Source organism: Meriones unguiculatus, chromosome 1, assembly GCF_030254825.1.
Source record: "Meriones unguiculatus strain TT.TT164.6M chromosome 1, Bangor_MerUng_6.1, whole genome shotgun sequence".
NCBI classification, from domain to species: domain Eukaryota; kingdom Metazoa; phylum Chordata; class Mammalia; order Rodentia; family Muridae; genus Meriones; species Meriones unguiculatus.
Genome location: NC_083349.1, coordinates 91444744 through 91468377, shown reverse-complemented (window position 1 = coordinate 91468377; position 23634 = coordinate 91444744). Strand labels below are relative to the sequence as shown.

General features: G+C 43.2%; 2 protein-coding genes across 6 annotated transcripts in view; one reads left to right on the top strand and one right to left on the bottom strand.

The window, feature by feature from the left end:
* The first annotated feature begins 1494 nt into the window (after window positions 1-1494).
* On the top strand, window positions 1495-22314 carry Msh6 (mutS homolog 6). 2 transcript variants are annotated; one of them, XM_021657275.2, is made up of 10 exons: window positions 1500-1854; window positions 11543-11742; window positions 14446-14615; window positions 15520-18055; window positions 19254-19522; window positions 20295-20412; window positions 20620-20709; window positions 21608-21762; window positions 21845-22044; window positions 22146-22314. In XM_021657275.2, exons 1-10 carry the CDS (start codon window positions 1604-1606, stop codon window positions 22225-22227), a joined length of 4071 nt encoding a protein of 1356 aa, XP_021512950.1. In that variant the 5' UTR covers window positions 1500-1603; the 3' UTR covers window positions 22228-22314. The 2 variants fall into 2 exon arrangements, with proteins under 2 accessions (XP_060219314.1, XP_021512950.1); XM_060363331.1 differs by lacking the exon at window positions 22146-22314 and having other exon boundaries at window positions 1495-1854; window positions 21858-22022.
* The window catches only part of Fbxo11 (F-box protein 11), a 76974-nt gene continuing 75620 nt past the window's right edge, over window positions 22281-23634 (bottom strand). For all 4 annotated transcript variants that reach the window (XM_021657277.2, XM_021657278.2, XM_060363333.1 and 1 more), the window contains exon 23: window positions 22281-23588. In XM_021657277.2, coding sequence (XP_021512952.1) covers window positions 23459-23588 — 130 coding nt within the window. In that variant the 3' untranslated portion in view covers window positions 22281-23458. The remainder of the gene's footprint in view (window positions 23589-23634) is intronic.

Sequence of the window (23634 nt, the reverse complement as noted above, 5' to 3'; positions counted from 1 at the left end):
CACTGTGCAGCATTTCTGTGGTTGAGCCAGAGTGTGAAGGTCAAAGGGTAATTTGCAGGGATTCTTCAGTGTGAATTCCAGGGATAGAATTCAGGTCAGCAGGCTTGATTCTAAGCACTTTTACATGCTGAGCTGTCTTATCACTCTTTTCACTACAGTGAAGGTACTGCTAATTGGGGCTGATTCCATACTAACTTAGAGCTGGATTAAGGGACCACAAGATCATTAGTCTCCCTCTTTCTTTCTTTGGTTTAGTTTTTTGAAACAGTTCCTCCTGGGGCTTACTTTGTACACCAGGCTGGCCTTAAACTCAGAGATCCACCAGCCTCTGCTTCCTCAGTGCTGGGATTAAAGGCCTGTGCCACCTTGTGGGCTCCAATTTCTTCCTTGAATTTGAATAGGACCTTTAATTCCCTAAAAGTCTTGTAATCAACCTGGCAGGAAGGCATTCTGAAGAGACACTTAAATCCCTTCCCATTGGCTATCAAGCAATTGAAACAATAGACCCCAAGGAATGGAGATTTCTCCAGGAATTTCTTGGTGGGGAGGAGTGGGAGGAGGCAAAGCCCGGTGGTAGCCAGAGGAAGACCTTGTTTTCTGGAGATTCCACACATTCCCGAAATTTGAAATTTGTTGAATTACCTTGCAGGACAGAAGGGAGCAGAGACAATGGTGGGCCAGACTACCCCTTGCCAAAGACTGGTCTGGTTCCTGTTGCCCTGTTTAAACCTAAACCTCCTGTCAGTACCCCAAGGATGGAAGAGGCGGTTGTCTCTGAACTTCTTTTTCTTCTTAATGTGGCCCATTGAATAACTCTGTTTTTTGCTATTGTCTCTTTTATCCAATTATTGAGGATGGTTGGGAAGAGTGGGGTTGCTAGGGTCCAGGTTTCGAAGCTAAAGATTACCTTAACAATCTCAGGTTATAAAATCCAAAATAACTCTGCCAAAGGGCTCAGATAAAAGAATGTGGACCTTAATTGTGTATCACATATATTGTGAGGCGTAAACCATTGGAGACAATGATGGATCAAGGAAGTTTTGGGGTTACGTGGTTTGAAATACAAACTAACAAGGGCCTTGCAGTTGGCATTCACAAATGCTACTCTGCACACCACTCAGTGTGCAGAATACACTGTACACGGGAAACGGTAACAATTTCTCAGGTCTTTTCGGTCCCACCGCAGGACCGACCGCAGCGCCAGGTGTTTCCGGGGCAGGTCAGACGCGGCCTCCCGCAGGATGCGCCCCGCCGCTCCAGCAACCGTGCAACCCAAGGCCACCGTGCCTGCCACTTCCGTCCCAGACCGGTGGACTTGCCAAGGTCGCGACCGCAAAATCAACGGCTTTCCCGCCCAGACCTTCCAGGCCGGCCTGCCCGGGATCCCGGGAGAGAGGCGCCTAGGCCGCCCCGCCCGCGACGTCAGGGCACGTCCGCAGCGGGGCCCCGCCCACCGCGCAGGCCGAGACGGCCGCCGATTGGCTGCCGGGCCCCGGGTCGCACGCGCCTCCCCCACGACTTTCCCGCCAGCAGCGGCCGCGCGGAGGAGGTAGTGCCGGTGGGCGCTCTGAGTGGCCGAGCGGTCGGGCCTGCAGCCTTCATCATGTCGCGACAAAGCACCCTCTACAGCTTCTTCTCCAAGTCCCGGGTGCTCGGGGACAGCAACAAGGCCTCGGCCGAGGCCTCGGGCGAAGACGCCGCCGCCCCCGGAGCCTCCGCCTCCCGCCGCGGGGATGCGGCCTGGAGCAAGGCTAAATCCGAGTCCCGGCCCGCGGCCGTGTCCGCCTCGTCTCCGGAGGCGAAGAACCTCAACGGAGAGTCCCGGAGGTCGGCCGCGCCGGCCGCCCCCGCCAGGTAGCAGGCCGGAGGCAGAGGCGGCGCGCCGGGCGGCAGGGAGACGGGGGAGGCTGCGCAAGGCCCGGCGGCGGCGGCGGCGGCGGCGGAGGGGCGGCGTGCCCGGAGACGCGGGCCCGCGCCTGGGACTCCGCCAGAGCAAGCCCGTCGTGGCGGTGGGCCGGGGCGGGAGGGCGGGCGCCGAGACCGGGCCCCCGGGGCCCGCGCTGCGGAGCCCCTCGGGCGGGGTTTGTGACCTGCGGCCCGAGGGGCGGGGCGGGGAGCTCCTTAAGGCGGAGACCTACGGGGGAGCGCGCTCGGGACCTGGGGTGCAGGTGCAAGTTGGTGTAGCTGCTGAAAAACGTGTTCCGCTTCGGAACGATGCCGTTTTGAATACACAAGAGGGAAGGGTGCCGAAGGGTTTTCGGAGTTCGTGGGTCTTCGAAGTATTGGAATGTGTCGTTCCGGGCAGGAAAGTTTGCCGGGAAAGCCCGCCTGGAGTTGACCTCGCGCTTCCTGAGTGTGGCTGTGCTTTGTAGAGGCAGGTAGAGACATTTTGAAAAGCTCGCTTTTATTGTTTTAAACGCGTAATGTAATGGTCGCCGTTTAAGCCAGTGACGACCTGGTAGAGACTCAAAAAAAAAAAAAAAAAAAAATCAGATCCAGTCTCTAGCTAATGGTTCTTCGCAGCGATTTCTGATGGTCTGTTGTCCGAGTGTCTTTCAGGGAATGTTGGATTTTTCAGAATTTAACTATAATTGTAGAGGCACTGGGATGGGGGCGTGTTTTTATGGTTCTGGGCCTGGAGCATAGGACCTGGTATGCTGTACCATTGAGCTCTGATGTTCAGCTCGCATTTGTATATTTAAATATCGGAAAGGGTCACTTGAGTGCTCTAGTATTGGAGGGTATAACTGAGATCTCTTGCTTAGTGTGTTCATGGCCCTGGCTAGGTCTGATTTCAAGGCCTGCTAGAGAATTATTAGAAGGCTCTGGTGTAGTCCAAGAACAGCCACACAAACCACTCAGACACCAATCTCGGGCAGATATTGATGCTTTATCGGAATCCCTTTTCCAGGCTGTCAGTCAGTAAGGAGCTTAACTGTGACGTCTACAAGTTTTCACAGCAGGGTTTTTATAGAAAGACGGAATGCAAAAGATAAGCGGAGGGCAGTAACACATTTTGGCTAGCTGTACAAAGCTAGACAAAGTATTGTCAGCTAACCTTTAAGCTGATTGGTTCTGGGTGAGGTATGTGAAGGTCTTCCAGAGTACCTCCTGAGTACAACCAGGTGTATAGATAATGAGTGGAATCAGAGTGTAGCCAAGTGTGTAGATAGTAAAGCGTGACTTTTGACACATAGTAAAATGTAAGGTCAGCTTGACTCTCTGGCAGGGTCTGTTACTGTCAGCTAGGAATAATTACTTCTAGGAAGCAAGGTTACAAGTTTACAAATTTTGAACTTAATTTTAACTTACAAGCAAATGGAAGCTCAATATACTGAATACAAAAATGGCAGCAGCTGAGTCTTAAGGAGCAGACCTAAGCAGCTGTGTCTCAAAAGAACAGGCCTCAGTAGCTCTGCTTGTGGGGAATTAAAGCTAGCATCTGGTAAGAGATGCACACTTACTTAGATGTGATTTGATTTTTCGGTATCCAAAATAAAGGCATACACTTACTTTACTGCAAGATAACTTTATGTATTTTAATGTATCCTGAATAAAAACTGACCCAAAGGCAGTTCAGGTGCAAATAGAATATGTGAGATTTTTGTGCACTAGAGGCAGGGAGAAGTTAGGCTTTTTCAGTTCTGTAGATGGTTTGAAAGAGCAGATGAGGGCTAGCCAGATTTGAGTGGGTTCTGGTTCTTGATGAGGATCTGCAAACTGGATAAATGAAGGGGTCAGTGAGCAATTTTCAGAAGAAGGTAAATGGGTCCAACCACTAGGCTAATGGGTCCAAATGTTCCTTGGGAGTGTGGATGGAAGCTTAGGAAACTGAGAAAGAACATCATGTTTGCTGAATTATTGGTAGTTTGCTTGTTTACTGGTTCTTTTGTCAGTTATGTGTAATGCAAATGGGTTTTTCCATTCTGTGGTTGCCCTTTTATTCAGCTCAGGGAACCTCATTGTGTAGCTCTGGCTGTCCTGGACCTCCCTATGTAGACCAGGCTGATTTCCTTTTGTTTTTCTGTTTTTGTTTGGTTGACTTTGGAGAGAGTTTTCTCTGTGTAACAGAGCCCTGACTGTCCTGGACTCACTTTGTAGACCAGGCTGGAGTCGTTTCCTGGTGGTCTCTGAGGGTTTTGTGATCCTGCCATAACATTTTGCCCAGTTTTCTTTGTTATGTCTCAGAGACCACCAGGAAATAACTCTGATGCAAGAGCAAGAGAGCTTTATTGTGAGAGTGATTGAACTTGAGACCCAAGTTTCACTGAAGAAGCAATAGAGAAGTGGGACCCTGAGCCCTGGTTGAGCAGGGTTTATAAAGGGAAAAACCACCTGGGGGGGTTCCATGCTATGCCTTACAGGATTGGGTAAAAGTCATAGGGGTGATGTGATCCTTTAGCTGAAGCTTAACTACAGTGGCTAATCTTCTAAACCACATCTGGAACATTTTTTCCCACCTGATTCTGATTGGTTGTTCCCAGGGGAATTATCTCTCTCTCTTTTTTTTTTTTTACCAAGTGTTTATTCTGTGATAATTCCTGGAAGCTGTTGCCAGGAGAGTTAACTCTGTTTTCTGCCAAGTGTACATTCTATGATTTTTTTTTTCCTGGTATCTAGTCTCTGGTCACAGGTGTGCACAAGATGGTTTCTCATCCCAAAATGGAATCACCCAAGTTAACTTAAGCTCTTCACCTTTAATTTTTGAAAATGTATCTTAATTAAAATACATCATTTCCTCCCTCCAATCCCAATTTTTAGCTGACAATTTAATTTAAAAACATTTAAATTATTCATGTTTATGTGCACATGGGTGCAGGTGCCAGTAGAGGCCAGAGACATTAGATACCCTGAAGCTGGAGTTAGCAGTTGTTATGAGCTGCCTGCTGTGGGTGCAGTTAATAGTACTTATGTGCTCTTAACTTTGGAACCATCTCTCTAGCTCCCTTGTTTTCCTTCTTTAGGCTTTAAAAAGAACACAGAAAGAAATTGAAAACATGTAGACGGGCCGGGCATGTTGCCTCACGCATATAATCCCAGTACTAAGAAGGCAGAAGCAGGCAGATCCTTATGAGTTCAAGGTCAGCCTGGTCTATAAAGAAAGTTCCAGGACAGCCAAGGCTACACAGAGAAACCCCGTCTCTAGAAAACAAAGCAAAAAACAAACAAACAAACAAAAATCGTAGACTCATACATTCATAGACCTAACTTGTGCCTGTTTTTGACACAAGGTCACACAGGAGTATTAGCCATAGCCTGGATAATTTATTCACATGGTATCTCTAAACAGGCTTGAATTTTGGAAACAGGTCTTGCCATATAGACTACATTGGCCTTGAATTTAGCACCCCCCCATGTTTCTGAAACATGCTCCCACCACTACCCTGGACTGGTGGAATATAGTTGGGCACCAATTTTATGGTTTGTTTTTGTGACAGGTTGGCTTTGAACTTCATACATAGCTGAAAATGACTTTGAACTCCTGATTTTTGTGTTTTCTTGCTACTGAGTTGCTACCTCCGTGTGTCATTTCTTCTGTTTGGTTTTTTGAGATAGGGTTACCGTGTAGCCTTGGCTCTCCTAGACTAGGCTTTGTAGACCAGGCTGGCCACAAACTAACAGGGATCTGCCAGCCTCTGCTTCTGCCATTTCTTTTTTTTTCTTCCTGTTTTTAAATTTTTTATATTAATTACAGTTTATTCACTTTGTATCCCAGCTGTAGCCCCCTCCTTTATCCCCTCCCAATCTCACCCTCCTTCCCTCATCTCCCATGACCCTCCCCAAGTCCAATGATAGGGGAGGTCCTACTCCCCTTCCATCTGACCCTAGCTATCAGGTCTCATCAGGACTGGCTGCATTGTCCTCCTCTGTGGACTGGTAAGGCTGCTCCCCTCTCAGGGGGAGAATATCAAAGAGCCAGCCTCTGAGTTCATGTCAGAGACAGTGCCTGTCTGTTCCCCTTACCAGGAACCACTTGGATACTGAGCTGCCATGAACTATGTCTGTGCAAGAGTTCTAGGTTATATCCATGCATGGTCCTTGGTTGGAGTGCCACTCCTAGAAAAAGACTCCTTGGCCCCTGTCATTTCTTAAAATCAGCTTGAAGTGACTAAGGTAACATCATATTGCCTTGACTCCATTTTGTGTCTGCGGAGACACTAGCCTCATCCCCCAACCCTCCTCGGTAGCTTTGGCAACGCTTTTGGGACTGTCACCTTTACCATTGTCCAGATGTAGTAAGTAAATTAATGTTTGTGCAAGCTAAAACATTAACTAAAATAAAAGTAAATAATTAATTGTAGTGTTGTGTCTGGAAAAGACAGATGTTCCCCTCCCCCCATGTAATTGTTGTTTTGTCATTAAAAATGCTGTATCCCCCTGAGCTTCAGTATTGAGACACATTTTGGAGGCCTTAGCCAGCTCTTGGTCTGGCCATTATTAAAGGACTCTTAGGCTCTTAATTGGCTTAAAATACCATGGTTGTTGCAACTGTCTTGAATGGATCATTTCACTTTTATATTATCTTGTCTGGGCATGGTCACATCATCCTTTAATCTCTGAACTTGGGCTGGTGGACCTCCTAGGTGGAAACTAGTTTATCTATTTAGAGAGTTCCAGGCTAGCCAGTACTACACATTGAGACTATCAAAAAAGTAAAGTTTGTGTTTATCAGTGTTGTGTCCACGTGGATATCTGTGCTGCACAGATGTGCCCTGCTGTCTGGGAGGCAGCGTGGGAGAAAGTTCACAGATGGTCACTGGAGAAGAGCCAGTGCTCTTCGTCCATGAGCCTGATCTAGCTCCCTGCACGATTTTGAGATAGTCTTTATATCCTAAGTTGGCCTCAAAACTTGCTGTGTAGTGGAGGACAATCTTGAACCTCTGATTTCCCTGGCTATTAGGTTACAAGTGTTACAAGGTCACTGTGCCTGGTATGCATTTATCTATATTTATAGATCTCTGCCTATCTAGTTTTGATTCTTTTCTTTTTTCTTTTTATTTCATTTTATTTACATTTGTGTTTTGCTTCCATGTATGTCCAGTTCCAGGGTGTCAGATCCCCTGGAACTGGAGTTTCAGACAGTTGTGAACTGCCACGTGGGTGCTGGGATTTGAACCTGGGTCCTTTGGAAGAGTAGCCAATGCTCTTAACCACTGAGCCATCTCTCCAGCCCTATTTTATTTTTTTCTTGAGACAGGGTTTCCCTGTGCAGCCTTGGCTGTCCTGGAACTAGCTCTATAGACTAGACTGGACTTGAATTCACAGAGATCTACCTGCCTCTGCCGAATTTTAGGATTAAAGTTGCACTACCACCACCTGGCAACTTATTTAAAATTTAAAGAGTAATGAAGTCCAGTATTCTAGCATTTCAGCTTTGGCATCAGGAGAGCCATGTTACTGGGGAAAGGGATAAGATAATTTTGACTCGAAGCTTTTCCTTCTGTTTGGTGATAAGGACACAGTTCAGGAACGGGTAAATACGGAGATGTGTGTTTTGTCTACATAAGTATGCCTACCCATGTGTACCTGGTGCCTGAATTAGGCCAGAGGAAGACCTCAGAGCCTCTGGAACTGGAGTTACAGATAATTGTGAGCTGCCATGTGGGTGCAGGGAATTTAACCTGGGTCCTGTGGAAGAACAGCCAGTGCTCTTCACTTCTAAGCCATTTCTTCAGCCCCATTATTTCTATCTTTTAAAAAATTATCTGTTAGAGTGTGTTTGTGTGTATGCATGCCATAGTAGGTTGGGAAGTCAGAGGACAGCTTGGGAGTTGGTTCTATACCGATGTCTTGGAGATAGAACTCAGGCCATCCAAGCCTGGCAGCAAGTGAGTCTAGGCCCTGTTTTGACTTGTGTGTATGTGTGTTTTGTTTTGTTCCTGTTTTTGTTTTTGAGACTTTCTGTGTAGGCCTTGATGTCCTGGAACTCAATTTTGTAGACCACCTGCCTCTGGCTCCCAAGCACCAGGATTAAAGAAATGTGCCACCACACCTGGATGTCTTAACTGTTCTTACAAAACAATTTACGTGGGGCTATGGGAGATGAGTATGGCTATGTAAATGGTACAGGGTGTGTGTGGGTTTCAGGACAGCTTGGGAGGGGCACCTTTACCCAGGTGCTTTAACCTGCTAAGCCCTTGCTCTGGCTCAGAAGTTTTTTCTTTTTTCTTTTTTGGATTGAGTCTTTATGTGGCCCAGGCTGGCCTTATCTACCTCTGTCTCCTAAGTGCTGGAATCGTCAGGATACAGGGACTGGGGAGATTAGATGTTAGAGCACTTGCCTTGCATGTCTGAGGATCTTAGTACAGTACATAGAAGCCATCTAAAAAATAACCTGGACATGTCAGCAGAGATCCTTGGCATTGTGGAGTCAGATCCCTGGCACTTGGAGGCTAGCCAGCAAGCTAGCCAGCCTAGCCCACTTGGGAAATTTTAGGCCAGTAAGAGAAGAGATTCTGTCTCCAGACAAAAAAAAAAAATCTAGTAACCAAGGAATGACACTTGAGGTTGACTTCTGGTCCCCATACCCTTGTGCATATATAGCTTGCACACTCGAGCCCACACGTAAAGCTAAGCTTTTAGTATTGTTAGAAAAATCTGAGTCTGGTAAGATGGCTCATCAGGTAAAGTGTCTGCTGACAAGCATGATGACCTGATTTTGAACCCTGGGACCTATACTGTAGAAGATTTGTCCTCTGCCTCCATATGCATGGCATAGCACTAATGTACATACACACTAAGAAAAAAACCTGGGTTTTGCATGCCTCAAGTATCTGTTTGAGAGTGCCATTCTTGGAATATTCACAGTTAGGAATAACAGCTAGGCTTGACACCATTGGCATCATTCCTCTACTTCAGAAAACTCTCTCTTGGCTAATACAGTAGTTAAACCCTGAAAATTGTGCCCCACATGGAGAAGTTGATTGACATGCAACAGCAGAAATAAAGGAATATGGCTTAGAAAATTTGTGTCCTCTTCCCCCTTAGAGGTTTAGAGAACCTTTGTGGTAGTGCATGCTTTTAATCCTAGCACTGGGCGTGATTTTTGTTTATGCTATCCAAGTGTACTGAATGAAGTCTAGGCAGCCAAAACTACACAGGGGAACCCTGCCTCTAAAAACAAAACAAAATAAAAATGGATTAACAAAATAAAAATGGATTTCGAGAACTTGTCTTTCTAGATGTTATAGACATTATGGTTAAGTGGCTAAAAATGCTTAAGTGAAGGGAAGGCCTGGTAAGATGGAAGGTCAACTTCTACTTGATCCTGTAGCATTGACCCTTGACCCTGTCTGTTAGTGTTGAGGGCTAGGCCTTTGCCTGAGGTCCTGATGTATGGAGAAGGAATTTATTAAGCTTCCCTGGTAATGGCCTATGAACAGAGCTTTGGGGAATACCCTACCTCCTATCAGCACCTCAGCTGCCTAGGGCTGTGGTGTTCAGTCCCGAAGCAGCTGGTGCACCTGACATACCCTGTATCTCCTTTGTACAACATTGCTTCATTAGCTTCCTGCTGACTCTGTCCCATCCCCCACCCCCAAGCTGTGCATTAGATGCTAGACTTAATAAACTAGCTTGCTCTAAGGCATAGTTTATAAACAAGACCTTCTGACCCCAATTTTCCTATCTTTATTTTTTGATCCCTTGTTTTTTCCTCTCAGGAATGTGTCACTGAAGAAAAACTTGCTGGCCCAGTTTTTAGGTAACAGTTATCTGGGTGTTTAAATTGTTCAGGTACAGCTTCTTAATGATGACCCATGTGGTGAGCCTGTGTGATCTTCATAAACTTGTACTGATCACTGTAGACTAGGTTGAGAGCAGGTCCTTCTAAAGATAAGGAGACAGTGTAAGCTGATGCTCATATTCTCTCACTGTTGTAGTCTAAAGTATGCTCATTTTCCATCTTTGTGCTGTACCATTGAGCTATGTCCCCAAGTGAATGTGTGTGTGTGCACACAGACACATTTTTGAGACAGGTGCACTACAATCTAGGATCACCTTACAATCACTGAGTTCAGTAGGCCGGTGATGGTGCACGCCTTTGACCCTAGCAATACCAGTGAAGAGTTTAAAGTTAGCCTGGGTATAACTCCATTTTGAAATGAGGAGCCATCTTGACTGGGAGCTGAACTCAGTTACCAGGAAATATCACAGAATGTACACTTGGCAGAAAACAAAGACACCTCTCCTAGCAACGGCCTCCAGGAAATATCACAGAATAAATACTTAGTAAAAATCAATGAGAATCAATTGGCTGGGAAAATTCTCCCCAATGTTTGAGATATAGTTTAAAAGAATAGCAATTGTGATTATATGCCTTAGGCAATTGTGATTATGTGCCTCAGAGAAGGTGACCTCACCCCTCTGACTTTTACCCAATCCTGTAATGCCAAGGCATGTGTTCCCCTGCTTGCTGTCTTGGAAACCCCCTGCTTGCAGTCTTTCCCTTTAAAAACCTTGCTCACACAGGGCTCAGGGTCCCACTTTTCTACTGCTGCGTCAGTGAGACTTGGGTCCCGAGTTCGATTGCTCTTGTAATAAAGCTTTCTTGCTCTTGCGTTGAGTCGTCTCCAGGTGGTCTCTGAGGGTCCCGTGATCCTGGCATAACACCAGCACTACTCAGGAGGCAGAGGCAGGTGCATCTCTGAGTTCTCTACCAGCCTGGTCTACAGAGTGAGTTCCAGGACAGCCAGGGCTACACAGAGAAACACTGACTCTAAACAAAACAAATCATTTTCCTTCTCCTGCTTCTTGTGCTGGAGTCACAGACATGTGCCAACATGCCTGGTTGGGTTTCCGAAGCAGTACTGCTTCATGATTAGGTCTAAGTTTCAGTCAACTGAATACCCCATCATAAATGTCTGAGGTATTCTTGCTGTAGTGCTGCGCTTACTTTAATATTGTAAGATGCTGAGAAAAACTTTCTCAGTGGACCTAGAGAATATTGCTGTTGCTATTTAGTACACTTGGGCAGGGCCCAAGTTAGTGGCCTTTCTGGTCTGCTGGTTCTGAGTTCTTTTTCTTTTCTGTATCTTCCTTTCCTTAGAGCCAAATCAAGTTTTGTGAAGAATGAACTTTTGAGGAAAAAAAAAAAGATCAATAGGCAGGTGTATTCATTCACTTTTTAGGGAGAGTCAGCTTTTTGGAATGTTGAGAGTACATAGGAACTGGAACAATTCCAGGCTAACCTTAGTTAGATAATATAATTAGCATGCTAATAATCAGATCTTACGGATTACTTCTTTCTGATAAGCACTGAATTGCAGTATAGGTATGAGTCGCTCTAAGTCTGTTTTGTGACTCACAGGATACTGTCTGAATTTTGCCATCATTTTAAGACTGAGAAACAGTTATTTGTCTTAATTAAAATTGCATTGTATTAGCTTGCTTATGTTATAAAAGTTCCTTGAACCTTCTGATTTGCAGAAGCTTCCAAAGGAGTCTTAATGAGAGCTTTCTTAGAACTGTTTATTTTGGGTAATTGCCTTTGAAGTAAGGTAGCCAAATACTAACCAAATAATATATTTCTTTTTGGCAACAGTTCTTGTGACTTTTCACCAGGTGATTTGGTTTGGGCTAAGATGGAAGGTTACCCCTGGTGGCCTTGCCTGGTTTATAATCATCCCTTTGATGGAACATTCATCCGGAAGAAAGGGAAATCAGCCCGTGTTCATGTACAATTTTTTGATGACAGTCCAACAAGGGGCTGGGTTAACAAAAGGATGCTAAAGCCATATACAGGTAAGAGATATGGGGGTGGGGGTGCAGGGAAGGCTGATTTTACATTATATGGTGATATTTGTGTGTGCATTTCCTCAGCAAACTGTAGGAATAGCAGTTGTAAGATTTCTGACCTAAAGTGACAAGATTTAGTGACATGATAAAGTGACAACTGGTTTTAGCTACTTCATTTTGTATGGTCCTTTTATTTTTGTCCTTTGCATGTCTTACAGCAATTAAAGTCCTTCAATGAAAATGTGCCCTTTGGTTGGGAGTTAGATAAATGAACTGTGACATGGGAAGTGTAAAAAGTTACGTTAGCTCTGTTTTAAAGGAAATATGTAGGTAATATAAGCAGGGTAGGTAGCATGAATCAGTGACATTCTTATGACATGCATATCACATGGCCTCCAAAATTGTAACCTATAAGTATTTTTGAGTTGTATTTCACACCCAGAACTCTCATACTTTTAACTGTTTTTATAAGCCCAGCTTTATTTGCACAGATAACCGACAGTGCTCCATATTTAACCTCACATGGGCCAAGGGCATCCTTTGTCTCTTGAGTTCCATGGCAGTGCACACACAGTATAATTGCAGGTATAACACACTGTACATGGGTGTGAACAAGTCCACATTCTATATTCACAGACAGCCGAGGCTGATAGGTTGAACTCTGTGGTATGGAATATAACAGGGTCAGTTTCTCAGAACTCCTTTTAAGAACCTTACCTTTTGGTTAGTGTGCTTGTCCTGCAAAAGGCACATTCACTGAAAAACATGTCAGAATGGAAAGAGCACTAGGAATTTGATTATACTATTTACTTATCTGCTATATAACGTTGGTTAATGATACTTGTTACTCATATATAAAATGATCTCTTATGACATCAGATTAATTTCATTATTTTAAAACCGCCTGGGCAAAGTAAGAGATCAGGAAAATGTTTATGTTGTTACTGTGTGTGTGAAATTGTTGTCTTGGTCTTTAAAATTATATCCTTTGTTCTTCAAAATTCCCATTTGTTGGGCTGAAGGTACAGTTTGGTGATAGGGCACTTGCCCAGAAAGTGGACACATATGCAAGGTTTTGCTTTTTTCCTTCCAGTGCTGGGGAAACCCCATAGCCCTGGCTGTCCTGGATATTGTTAGTAGGCTAGCCTCAGACTCACAGGAGAGCCACTTCCAGAGTGCTGGGGTTCAAGGAGTAGGGCCTTTTTTTACTTTTTGAGATTACATTGTATAGGCTACCTTGAATTTACTGTTGTGGCCTAGGCTAGCTTTGACATTATGTTTTGTTTTTGAGACAGGGTGTTTCTGTAGCCCTGGCTGTTCTGGAACTCACTTTGTAGGTCATTCTGGGCTCAAACAGAGATCTGTCTGCCTGCTTCTGCTTCCAGATGCTGGGATTAAAGATGTATGCCACCACACCCAGTTTGCTTTGAACTTGCAGTACTGTACCCCTTCAGCTTCTTTTAGCTGGAATTATAGTACTGGCAGCAGGCACGTACTTTCTTTAAAAAAAAAAAAAAAAAAGAAAAAGTTGAAGTAATACATGTTTTAATACATTAGCCAAGAGCATGGTTGGAGGCAGAGGCCTTTTTTGTTCGTGGTTGTTGGATCATAGGGGTGTGGTGTGGTGTGTATAAAGCCACAGTGGGCACTTTGGGAGACGTTCAGAACCACCTTCCAATTGACAATGCTTGTTGCCGGTGACAGCTTTTGCTCTTTAGAGAAATGGTAAGTTGTACCTTCAGTATGTTGTAGATGGCCCATAAAAGCTGTTAGTTCCATTGAGGGGAGGTCGTCCTGTTACTTTTCATGTATAGAAAAAAAAAGCAATATAATACTTTGGGTCTGTTTCATTTAGACATTTGGTTTTCTTTTCCAGTCATGGTTATATTTGGGCAGAACAGATCAGAGACACTTCTCTTTTAAGTTAATGTCTCTTTAAAAAAATAATTTTTAACATTAAATTTGTAATGCTGTGTTTGAATCCATGTAGAGATAGACCATTCTGTTACATTCCCATGAAATAACTTTTAAACGAAAAGAGTTTTAAAACAGGAGTCTTTGAATGTTGCATTTTGGTGTTATTCTGGAGAAAAAATTAACATAAATAGGTTCCTTGTTACAAAAATTTCAGTTTTGTTTTTGTTTTCTGAGACAGGGTTTTATGTAGCCCAGGCTGGGCTCTATCTCTTGTAGCTGAATTGGCCTTGAGCTTCTGATTCTCCTTTTTTATCTCCCAAGCGCTAGAGATAACATTTGGTATTACCACTTCTGGTTTACAAGGATCCCGGGGCCTTGTACTTGCTCAGCAAGCATGCTTACCAGTTGAGTTATCTACTTTCAGTTGCTTGTTTAGTTATTTATTTAAATCAATCTGGAGTATCTTTGGGACAAGTTTAGAAAGAATCCCTGAACAAACCACATTTGTATCTGCTTTGCTCTGAGGTTTTTCGTACCTTGGCCCATGAGTCAGAGACATTAGAAGAGAACCTGAAGGAAGCGGCTTTGGATGATTAAACGGGGCAAATTCAAAAAAGTGTAGTCAGTAATTCCAGTTTGATTGCTAGCTTTCCCCTGCAAATTCCTTTCTATAAGCTTTTGATCTATGTATATGAAAAATGGGGCATTAAAAATTATAATTGATTGTAACTTCTTGTTCATGTTGTGAATTGGCCAACTATCCAGCCACCATGTTCTTATTTGTATTTCTAGGTTCAAAGTCAAAGGAGGCCCAAAAAGGAGGTCATTTCTACAGTTCAAAGTCTGAAATACTCAGAGCAATGCAACGTGCAGATGAAGCCTTAAATAAAGACAAGCTTAAGAGGCTTGAATTGGCAGTGTGTGATGAGCCTTCGGAGCCAGAAGAGGATGAGGAGACAGAGGTCAGGCATTCTCTTGGGGGAGAGGGAGTGATGGGGAAAATGATGTTTATGTTATGAAAGATAATAGATACTAGTAATTTCATGTGAATGCCCCAGTGTGCTTATATGTGTATACTTTCCTGGATTGGAAGTTATGTTAGATTATTTAGAATTTCAATTGTCTCCCCCTTTTTGAGACAATCTTTGTTAGCTGAAGCTGGCCTCAAGCTCATAGTCTTTTTGCTGTCTGACTCAGATATACTGGGATGACAGGTTGTTATACATGGTTGTCTACTAGTGCTGGGGATTGAACCCAGGGCCTCATACATGTTAGGCAGGTGCTCTTCCACTTTCCTACCCACCCTCTTCTTAGAAAAAAATTTTATTTGAGACAGGGTGTCTGGCACACTGAGTTGCTCAGGCCAGCCTGAAACTCTTGCCTCAACCTTACAAGTAGTTGGATTACAGACCCGTGATATTAGGTTTAGTTTATGTTTAAAGTTAGGCTAAACTGAAATATCTTTTAAGAACAAACACTTTCTCAAGGTTTTCTGACATTACAGAACCCGGGTAAGATTGCACAGCAGCACTGCTCTTGTGTCTTTGAGATAGGGCCTCATATAGTCCATGTTGGCCTTGAATTGAACTTCACATGTAGGAGAGGAAAAATTTAACAATTTTCCTGTTTCTTCCTCCTAAGTGCTGGAATTACAGGTGTCTGTCAACATTCCTGGTTTATAAATTGCTGAGGATAAAACCCAGGAATTTACAAGTGAGTCAACTGAGCCACATCTCTGCCCCTTGCTAGCCTTAATACTACAGTAGTCTTAATGCCTCAGCTTCCTGAGTTCCAGAGATCGAGTGGTGTCAGATTTGATTTAGGGCCTATGTTTTCTTTTTACAAAAACCTTTCTTTGTTTGGCAGGTGCACGAGGCTTACATATCTGATAAGAGTGAAGAGGATAATCAAAGTGAGAATGAAGAAGTACAGCCTAAGATGCAAGGGTCTCGACGGAGCAGCCGGCAAGTGAAAAAGCGAAGGGTCATTTCGGATTCTGAGAGTGACATTGGTGGCTCTGATGTAGAATTCAAGCCAGATACTAAGCAAGAAGGAAGCAGTGACGAAGTGAGCAGTGGAGTTGGAGACAGTGACAGTGAAGGCCTGGGCACCTTTGCCAAAGGTGCTCCAAAGCGCAAGAGAACTGCTGCTCACGGTACACTGAAAAGGAAAAGTTCCAAGAAGGAAACAGCCCCAGCCAAACGAGCATCTCGAATTTTGTCAGACACCAAGAGTACCTTGAGTGCTTTCTCCGCCCCTCAAAATTCTGAATCTCAAACCCACATCAGTGGAGGAGGTGATGACAGTAATGGGCCCACTATTTGGTATCATGAAACTTTAGAATGGCTTAAGCCAGAAAAGAGAAGAGATGAGCACAGGAGACGGCCTGATCACCCCGATTTTGATTCTTCTACCCTGCATGTGCCTGAAGATTTTCTTAATTCTTGTACTCCAGGGATGAGAAAGTGGTGGCAGATCAAGTCTCAGAACTTTGACCTTGTCATCTTTTATAAGGTGGGGAAGTTTTATGAACTATATCATATGGATGCAGTTATTGGAGTAAATGAGCTAGGGCTGATATTCATGAAGGGCAACTGGGCCCATTCTGGTTTTCCAGAAATTGCATTTGGCCGATACTCAGATTCCTTGGTGCAGAAGGGCTATAAGGTAGCACGAGTGGAACAGACTGAGACCCCAGAAATGTTGGAGGCACGGTGCCGGAAGATGGCACACGTATCTAAGTTCGACAGAGTGGTGAGGAGGGAGATTTGTAGGATCATTACCAAGGGCACGCAGACCTGTGGTGTGCTGGATGGTGACCCTTCTGAGAGCTATAGTAGGTATCTCCTTAGCCTCAAAGAGAAAGAGGAAGATTCTTCTGGTCACACTCGTGTATATGGTGTGTGCTTCGTTGACACTTCACTGGGCAAGTTTACCATAGGCCAGTTTACAGATGATCGCCATTGTTCCAGATTTAGGACTTTAGTGGCACATTATCCTCCAGTACAAATTTTGTTTGAGAAAGGAAATATCTCAACAGAAACCAAAACTGTCCTGAAGGGTTCACTGTCCTCTTGTCTTCAGGAAGGTCTGACCCCAGGTTCCCAGTTTTGGGATGCCACTAAGACTTTGAGAACACTCCTTGAAGGAGGGTATTTTGCTGGAAAGTCAGATGAAGACAGTAGTGTGGTGCTGCCCCAGGTGCTCAAAGCTATGACCTCAGAGTCAGATTCTGTTGGACTGACACCAGGGGAGGAGAGTGAACTGGCTCTCTCTGCTCTAGGTGGTTGTGTTTTCTACCTCAAAAAATGCCTGATTGATCAGGAGCTTCTGTCAATGGCTAATTTTGAAGAATATTTTCCCTTGGATTCTGACGTCATCAGCACAGTAAGACCTGGCACGATCTTCACTAAAGTTAATCAACGAATGGTGTTAGACTCAGTGACATTAAACAACCTGGAGATTTTCCTGAATGGGACAAATGGTTCTACGGAAGGGACTCTGCTGGAGAGGCTCGATACTTGCCATACCCCCTTTGGCAAGCGGCTCTTAAGACAGTGGCTTTGTGCTCCCCTTTGCAGCCCATCTGCTATCAGTGATCGCTTAGATGCTGTTGAAGACCTGATGGCTGTGCCTGACAAAATCACTGAAGTTGCAGAACTCCTAAAGAAGCTCCCAGATCTTGAAAGGCTGTTGAGCAAGATTCATAATGTTGGATCTCCCCTAAAGAGTAAGAACCATCCAGATAGCAGGGCTATAATGTATGAAGAAACTACATACAGTAAAAAAAAGATCATTGATTTTCTTTCTGCTCTAGAAGGATTCAAAGTAATGTGTAAAATTATAGGGCTTATGGAGGGTGTTGCTGATGATTTTAAGTCTCAAACCCTTAAGCAGGTTGTTACTCTACATAGTAAAAGTCCTGAAGGCCGATTTCCTGATCTGACTGCAGAACTGAACCGATGGGATACAGCTTTTGACCACGAGAAGGCTCGAAAGACTGGACTCATTACTCCAAAACCTGGGTTTGATTCAGATTACGACCAAGCACTTGCTGACATTAGAGAGAATGAACAGAGCTTCCTGGAGTACTTAGAGAAACAGCGTACTCGGATTGGCTGTAGGTCCATAGCCTACTGGGGAATTGGTAGGAACCGTTATCAGTTGGAGATTCCAGAGAATTTTACTACCCGTAATCTACCCGAAGAATATGAGTTGAAATCTACTAAAAAAGGCTGCAAACGATACTGGACCAAAACAATTGAGAAGAAATTATCTAATCTTATAAATGCTGAAGAACGAAGGGATATGTCTTTGAAGGACTGCATGCGGCGGCTGTTCTATAACTTCGATAAAAATCACAAGGACTGGCAATCTGCTGTGGAGTGCATTGCAGTGTTGGGTAAGGCTTTACCAACCCTATTCCCCAGGCTTTGGTTGATTAAAAACATTGTGTCCCAGCTATATATCTCTAAACCTAGTATATTTAACATGGTTGTGTGCACTGACATGTATGCATACATGCTTGTTTTGCATCAGACAAATTAACTGCATTTTACAAAGCAGTATAAGTAATTGAAACTTGGATTTTAGCTGGTAATAGCCTTATGACATTTTTTCAGTTTTGGAATGGTTGAGTTGTATTAGTGAGGGAAAATTTACTTTCAAGTTTCTTTTTTTAAAATGTTTACTGTTAAAGATAGGACAGCATAAACTGACCTTGAACTCCTGGCAATCCTTCTACCTCAGCTCCCCAAGTGCTAGGATTACTTGGAGGAGTGGGGTCACTATTCTGCAGCTTTTATAATTTTATTTTGCCATGTTAATAAGAGATAAAAGTATAAATTTGGTTTTATTCTTGTGGTTCTTTTTTTTTCTTCTTCGAATCAGATTTGCATGGAAACAATTTGGGGGGCAGAGGACTGGGAGTGAATCTAACCTTTATATTAGTTATAATTCTAGCCCTTCTACAATATTTTTGTCTTGATTAGTATACTTATAATTTGGTTATCAGGGCTAGTGTATCTGGAGCCATTTGGGCATCAGGTTTTTAAAATGTGGCAACTTTATGTAAGTATCCCTCCTCCAACTAGTTAGGAACTATTACAGTGAAGACATGAAACAAACACTTTTAGTAACATTTTGTTATCCGAGACAGGCCTTGGCTGGCTGGGGGCTCACGTGCCTGCCCAAGTGCTGGTATTAAAGTGTGTGTTACTATGTCTGGCACTAACTGCATTTTAGGATAAAATAGAACATAACTGCGCTTACTGAGTAGAACACTTCTACCACATGGACCCTGGGGATCAAACTTGGGTTGTTAGGCTTAGAGGCAAATTTGGCCTGCTGAGCCCCACCCCCACCCCTTTGACTTTGAGACAAGGTTTCTTTGTGTAACCTTGGCTAGCCTCAAACTCACAGAGATCTGCCTCCCCAAGTGCTGGGATTAAAGGCATGTGCCACCATGCCTGGCTGCTGGCCCTTTTTTTTAAAAGACATTTTATAGAAGCTAGCACAGGTATTGTGTAGTGGTATGATAGTTTACCCAACAAGAAATTACCAAAATGATGAAATGAAGTGTTATTTTTTTCTCTCCACAGATGTTTTACTGTGCCTGGCTAACTACAGTCAAGGAGGAGATGGTCCTATGTGTCGCCCAGTAATTCTGTTACCTGGAGAAGATACACACCCCTTCTTAGAGCTTAAAGGGTCACGACATCCCTGCATTACAAAAACATTTTTTGGAGATGAGTTTATTCCCAATGACATTCTAATAGGCTGTGAGGAGGAAGCAGAGGAAAATGGTAAAGCCTACTGTGTGCTTGTTACTGGACCTAATATGGGGGGCAAATCTACACTCATAAGACAGGTAATTTATCCTTCATGTTCTATAAAGTAACTCTAAGATAAGGGGCAAATCCTGTATAATCTTGTCCATTTTCTAGACAGCAAAGTCAAATGAGGGAAGCAGATTGAAAGTTCAAGTATAATTGATGTTTTTCCTTCAGCTGGTGGCTCAAAACATGACAGCATGTGTGAGACCCTGGCTTTGACTCTCATGACCAACAGAGGAGGGTTTCAGCTGATGAGGGTTTGCTCTTAATTTATTTTAGTGCTGGGGATTGAGCCCAAGGCCTCACATGTTTGTTTTTTTGTGTACATGTTCTTACTGCTGGGCTCCATTAAGACTCAATTGTGCTTCAAAATGTGGTCCTTATAAAATGACCTCTGGTTAATACTGGAACAACTTTAGAGGAAACAAGACACCCGTTTTGACGTACTTCTCTTTTTCTCTCGTGTACTAGACACTCTGCCAACCGCAGAACTGAAATTGGCCTTTACATTTTCAAAAGGCTGGAAAAGAATAGTCCAGTTACTGTACATACTGTATCTTTGCTAACAAAATTGGCTGTGTTGTGTATATTTTTCAACTTAAAAGGGTTTTCTCCTGAGATAAGTTTGCTGGATCCAGGACTGGTTCCACACATTTGTAGTTTTAGGGACTTGGGATTTACTAGAGGGAAAGGCCAGAGGCTTTGCTGGCTTGTACCAGAGTCCTATGTAAGACTCTTGAGTCAAATGTGTATTGTGTACAGGTTCTTTGAATACCAATCATAATACCTTTCCTCCCACCTTCACAGGCTGGTCTATTAGCTGTAATGGCCCAGATGGGTTGTTATGTACCTGCTGAAATGTGTAGGCTCACACCAGTTGATAGAGTGTTTACTAGACTTGGTGCCTCAGATAGAATAATGTCAGGTGAGTTGTTCTTTTTCCTCCACACCTAAGGCTTTTACAATTCAGTTGGCGGGGATAAAGACATCTGCCTCTTATTTTAAACCTGATGTTAACTAAAACTCAAACTTCTACAAATATCACTTACAACATACAAATTTTGTAGTTTCACCTCTTGCTTGTCATATTCAAATAAGATAACTGCTGTTAACACGTTGTTTGCTGTTTTAGGTGAAAGTACATTTTTTGTTGAGTTGAGTGAAACGGCTAGCATACTTAGGCATGCAACAGCACATTCTTTGGTGCTCGTGGATGAATTAGGTAAGATACATTTTTGTTTGAATGCCATTAGAATGGAGGGCCTATTTCCCTTCTGGCTATTCTGGGACTAAACCTGTGCCTCCTGTATGCTAGGCAAGAGCTGTACTGCTGGGGTGCATTCTCCAGCTCCTCCTTCCCCCTTTTAAATAAAAATGACTCATAATAAATGCTTTGCTCTTCCACAGGGCAGAAGTTTAATCTCAGCACCCACATCAGGGCAGTTCACAATTGGCCTTTCATTCCAGATCCAGGGTTGCCTGTACCTATGCACACAAAAAGTTAACCAAGAGTTCATATAGGTGGGAGTGTGTATCTGTACCATGTGCAAGCAGTGCCCACAGAGGGAACTTGGATCTTTTTTGGCACTGAGACAGGATTTCTGTGTAGCTCAGGCTGTCCTCAAACTCCAAGACCTTCCCACCTCAGCCTCCCAGCGCTGTGTTCCTCTCTCAACTGCTGAGCATCTCCCCATCTCCCTCTTTAGGACAACTCTGTGTGTTGTGTTCTACCATGTGGTATCCAAAGATCATCAGGCTTGGTGGCAAATGCCTTACCAGGCAAGACCCCACCTTGTACAGGGCCTCACTAATTTGCCCAGGTTGGCCTTGAATTCCTGAGTGAACTGAGTCATCAAGCCTATATGAGAGTTTTTTTTTTTCTGTTATAACTTTGTTTTATGAAATGTGTAATAGTATATCTTACGCCTTAGCTCTCCTTCCTCCCATGTACTTGTGGGGTAGTACCACTGAGTTACTGATGTGCTGGAAGGTAGGTGTTCTGTGTGGCTAGTCTTGCATTCCCACAGTACCCCTGAGTAGCTGGAACGTAGGTGTTTTATCACTGCAACCCTGTCATGAGGTATGCACCTCTTCATGTACAGTGCATTTCACTTTCACAGGAAGAGGCACTGCAACTTTTGACGGGACAGCGATAGCCAGTGCAGTTGTTAAAGAACTTGCTGAAACCATCAAGTGTCGAACACTCTTCTCTACACACTATCATTCATTAGTAGAAGATTATTCTAAAAATGTTTGTGTGCGCCTAGGACATATGGTATGTGCAATCAATCAGGCATTTTTCTATTGGCAGCAAGTAAATAGTAGAACTGTGATAAAACATTTCCTTTTTCTTGAAGGCATGCATGGTAGAAAATGAATGTGAGGATCCCAGCCAGGAAACAATTACCTTCCTCTACAAATTCATCAAGGGAGCTTGTCCTAAGAGCTATGGCTTTAACGCAGCAAGGCTGGCTAACCTTCCCGAGGAGGTTATTCAAAAGGGACACCGAAAAGCAAGAGAGTTTGAGAAGATGAACCAGTCATTACGGATATTTAGGTAATTATCCAAGAGTATATACATCTCTCTATAGCTGACTTTAAATAGTTGGAAGATTGATAGACAAAAGGAAATAACTTTCTTTTTTTTTTTTTTTTAAGGGAAGTTTGTCTGGCTAGTGAAAAGTCGACTGTAGACCCTGGAGCTATCCATAGGTTGCTGGCTTTGATTAACGAACTGTAGACTACATTGAAAACTGAGTTGACTTTTGACAAAGGTGGTAAATTCAGACAACATTATGATCTAATAAACTTTATTTTTTAAAAATGACCATTTTTTCCATTTTCTTTCTAGGAAATTAAACCCTTTTAATTCTTACCTACCTTCTACATAATGGTTATTGAGTACTCCACAATATATTAAGTCTAGATGTTATGGTACATGCATACACTTTCAGGCTGTTTATACCCACTGTCACCAATACACATAAATGGGGGGGGGAGCTATGAAACTGTATAGGGCCGTATATATACTGGTCTCAGCTTAATGCAGGAAACTGCTGTAATTTCCAGCTGTTTTGTCTAAACTGTTCAAATAAAAACTATGAACAGAGTTCAAATACAGGACTGTTTTGAAGAGACTTTCTAAAGTGTACTTTAAAACATAGTAGTTTTTACCTTTCACAAAACTGAGATACAAGAATACTTTTTGTTTTACAGTGCATCCCTTCCTAGGAAGTCTCATGAAAACACTCACTTTTTCTAGGGTGATTTTTGAATGCTGCACAGGAAAGGGAAGGAAATAATAGTCTTAACTTTTCTTAAAGGATACCAGAAACATTGCTGGATATAATTTAAGATTAGTGTTTTTCTCTTTCATAGAAAGAACGTACATACTGGGACATGAGTACAGTTACAGCAAGTCTAGGTGTGCTAACAAAACAGGGCACATTCAAGTACAATAAGATTTGCTTGAAATTAAAAACAAACTACATGAGATTAAAGCATTAAAATCATATTCTCAATCTGAATACATGTTAAAAAAATCAATGCAGAAGTGCTAGCTCACATTTTTACCATATTACAAAAGCAATTGGTACCCATGTCCATAAAGGCAGCAACAAAGCTGCTTGTCTATTGAAGATTACTACTGCAAATCGGACTGCATTCAATGCTAGTTGTAAAAACACCAGCTTTTTCAGAAGTTGGTATCTGTACAAAATTGCAGCTTGTTTCTTCACTTCTGTCCCTTCAAAAGTCTTTACACAGTAATGCTAAACCCCCAGCGTTGAGATCCTGAGTCAATATATTGCCACTTTCTTTTTGGTAGCTTGCGCTTCATAGTGTCAACTGACCTTGTGTATCCACCTGTTCAGTACAGTCTCTTTCTGTAGCATGGGCAAGGATTTAAATCTTCCAAAAGATGTTTAAGTTACGATGTTAGAATGGCAGGACTTTTTCTTTAGGGAAGGAGTTCAGTTGTGCTGCAACGTATTAGATTCTATAGGTGGAGCAGAGTCATATAATGTGTCTGTATCGTGTGTAGGCTCACCAGCTAATGTACAAGGATTGGACAGTGTTCCAGCACCACAGTCACAGAAAAACCTAAAGCAAAATGAAAGTCCAAAAATTAGCAAAGTGAAGGGCAGTA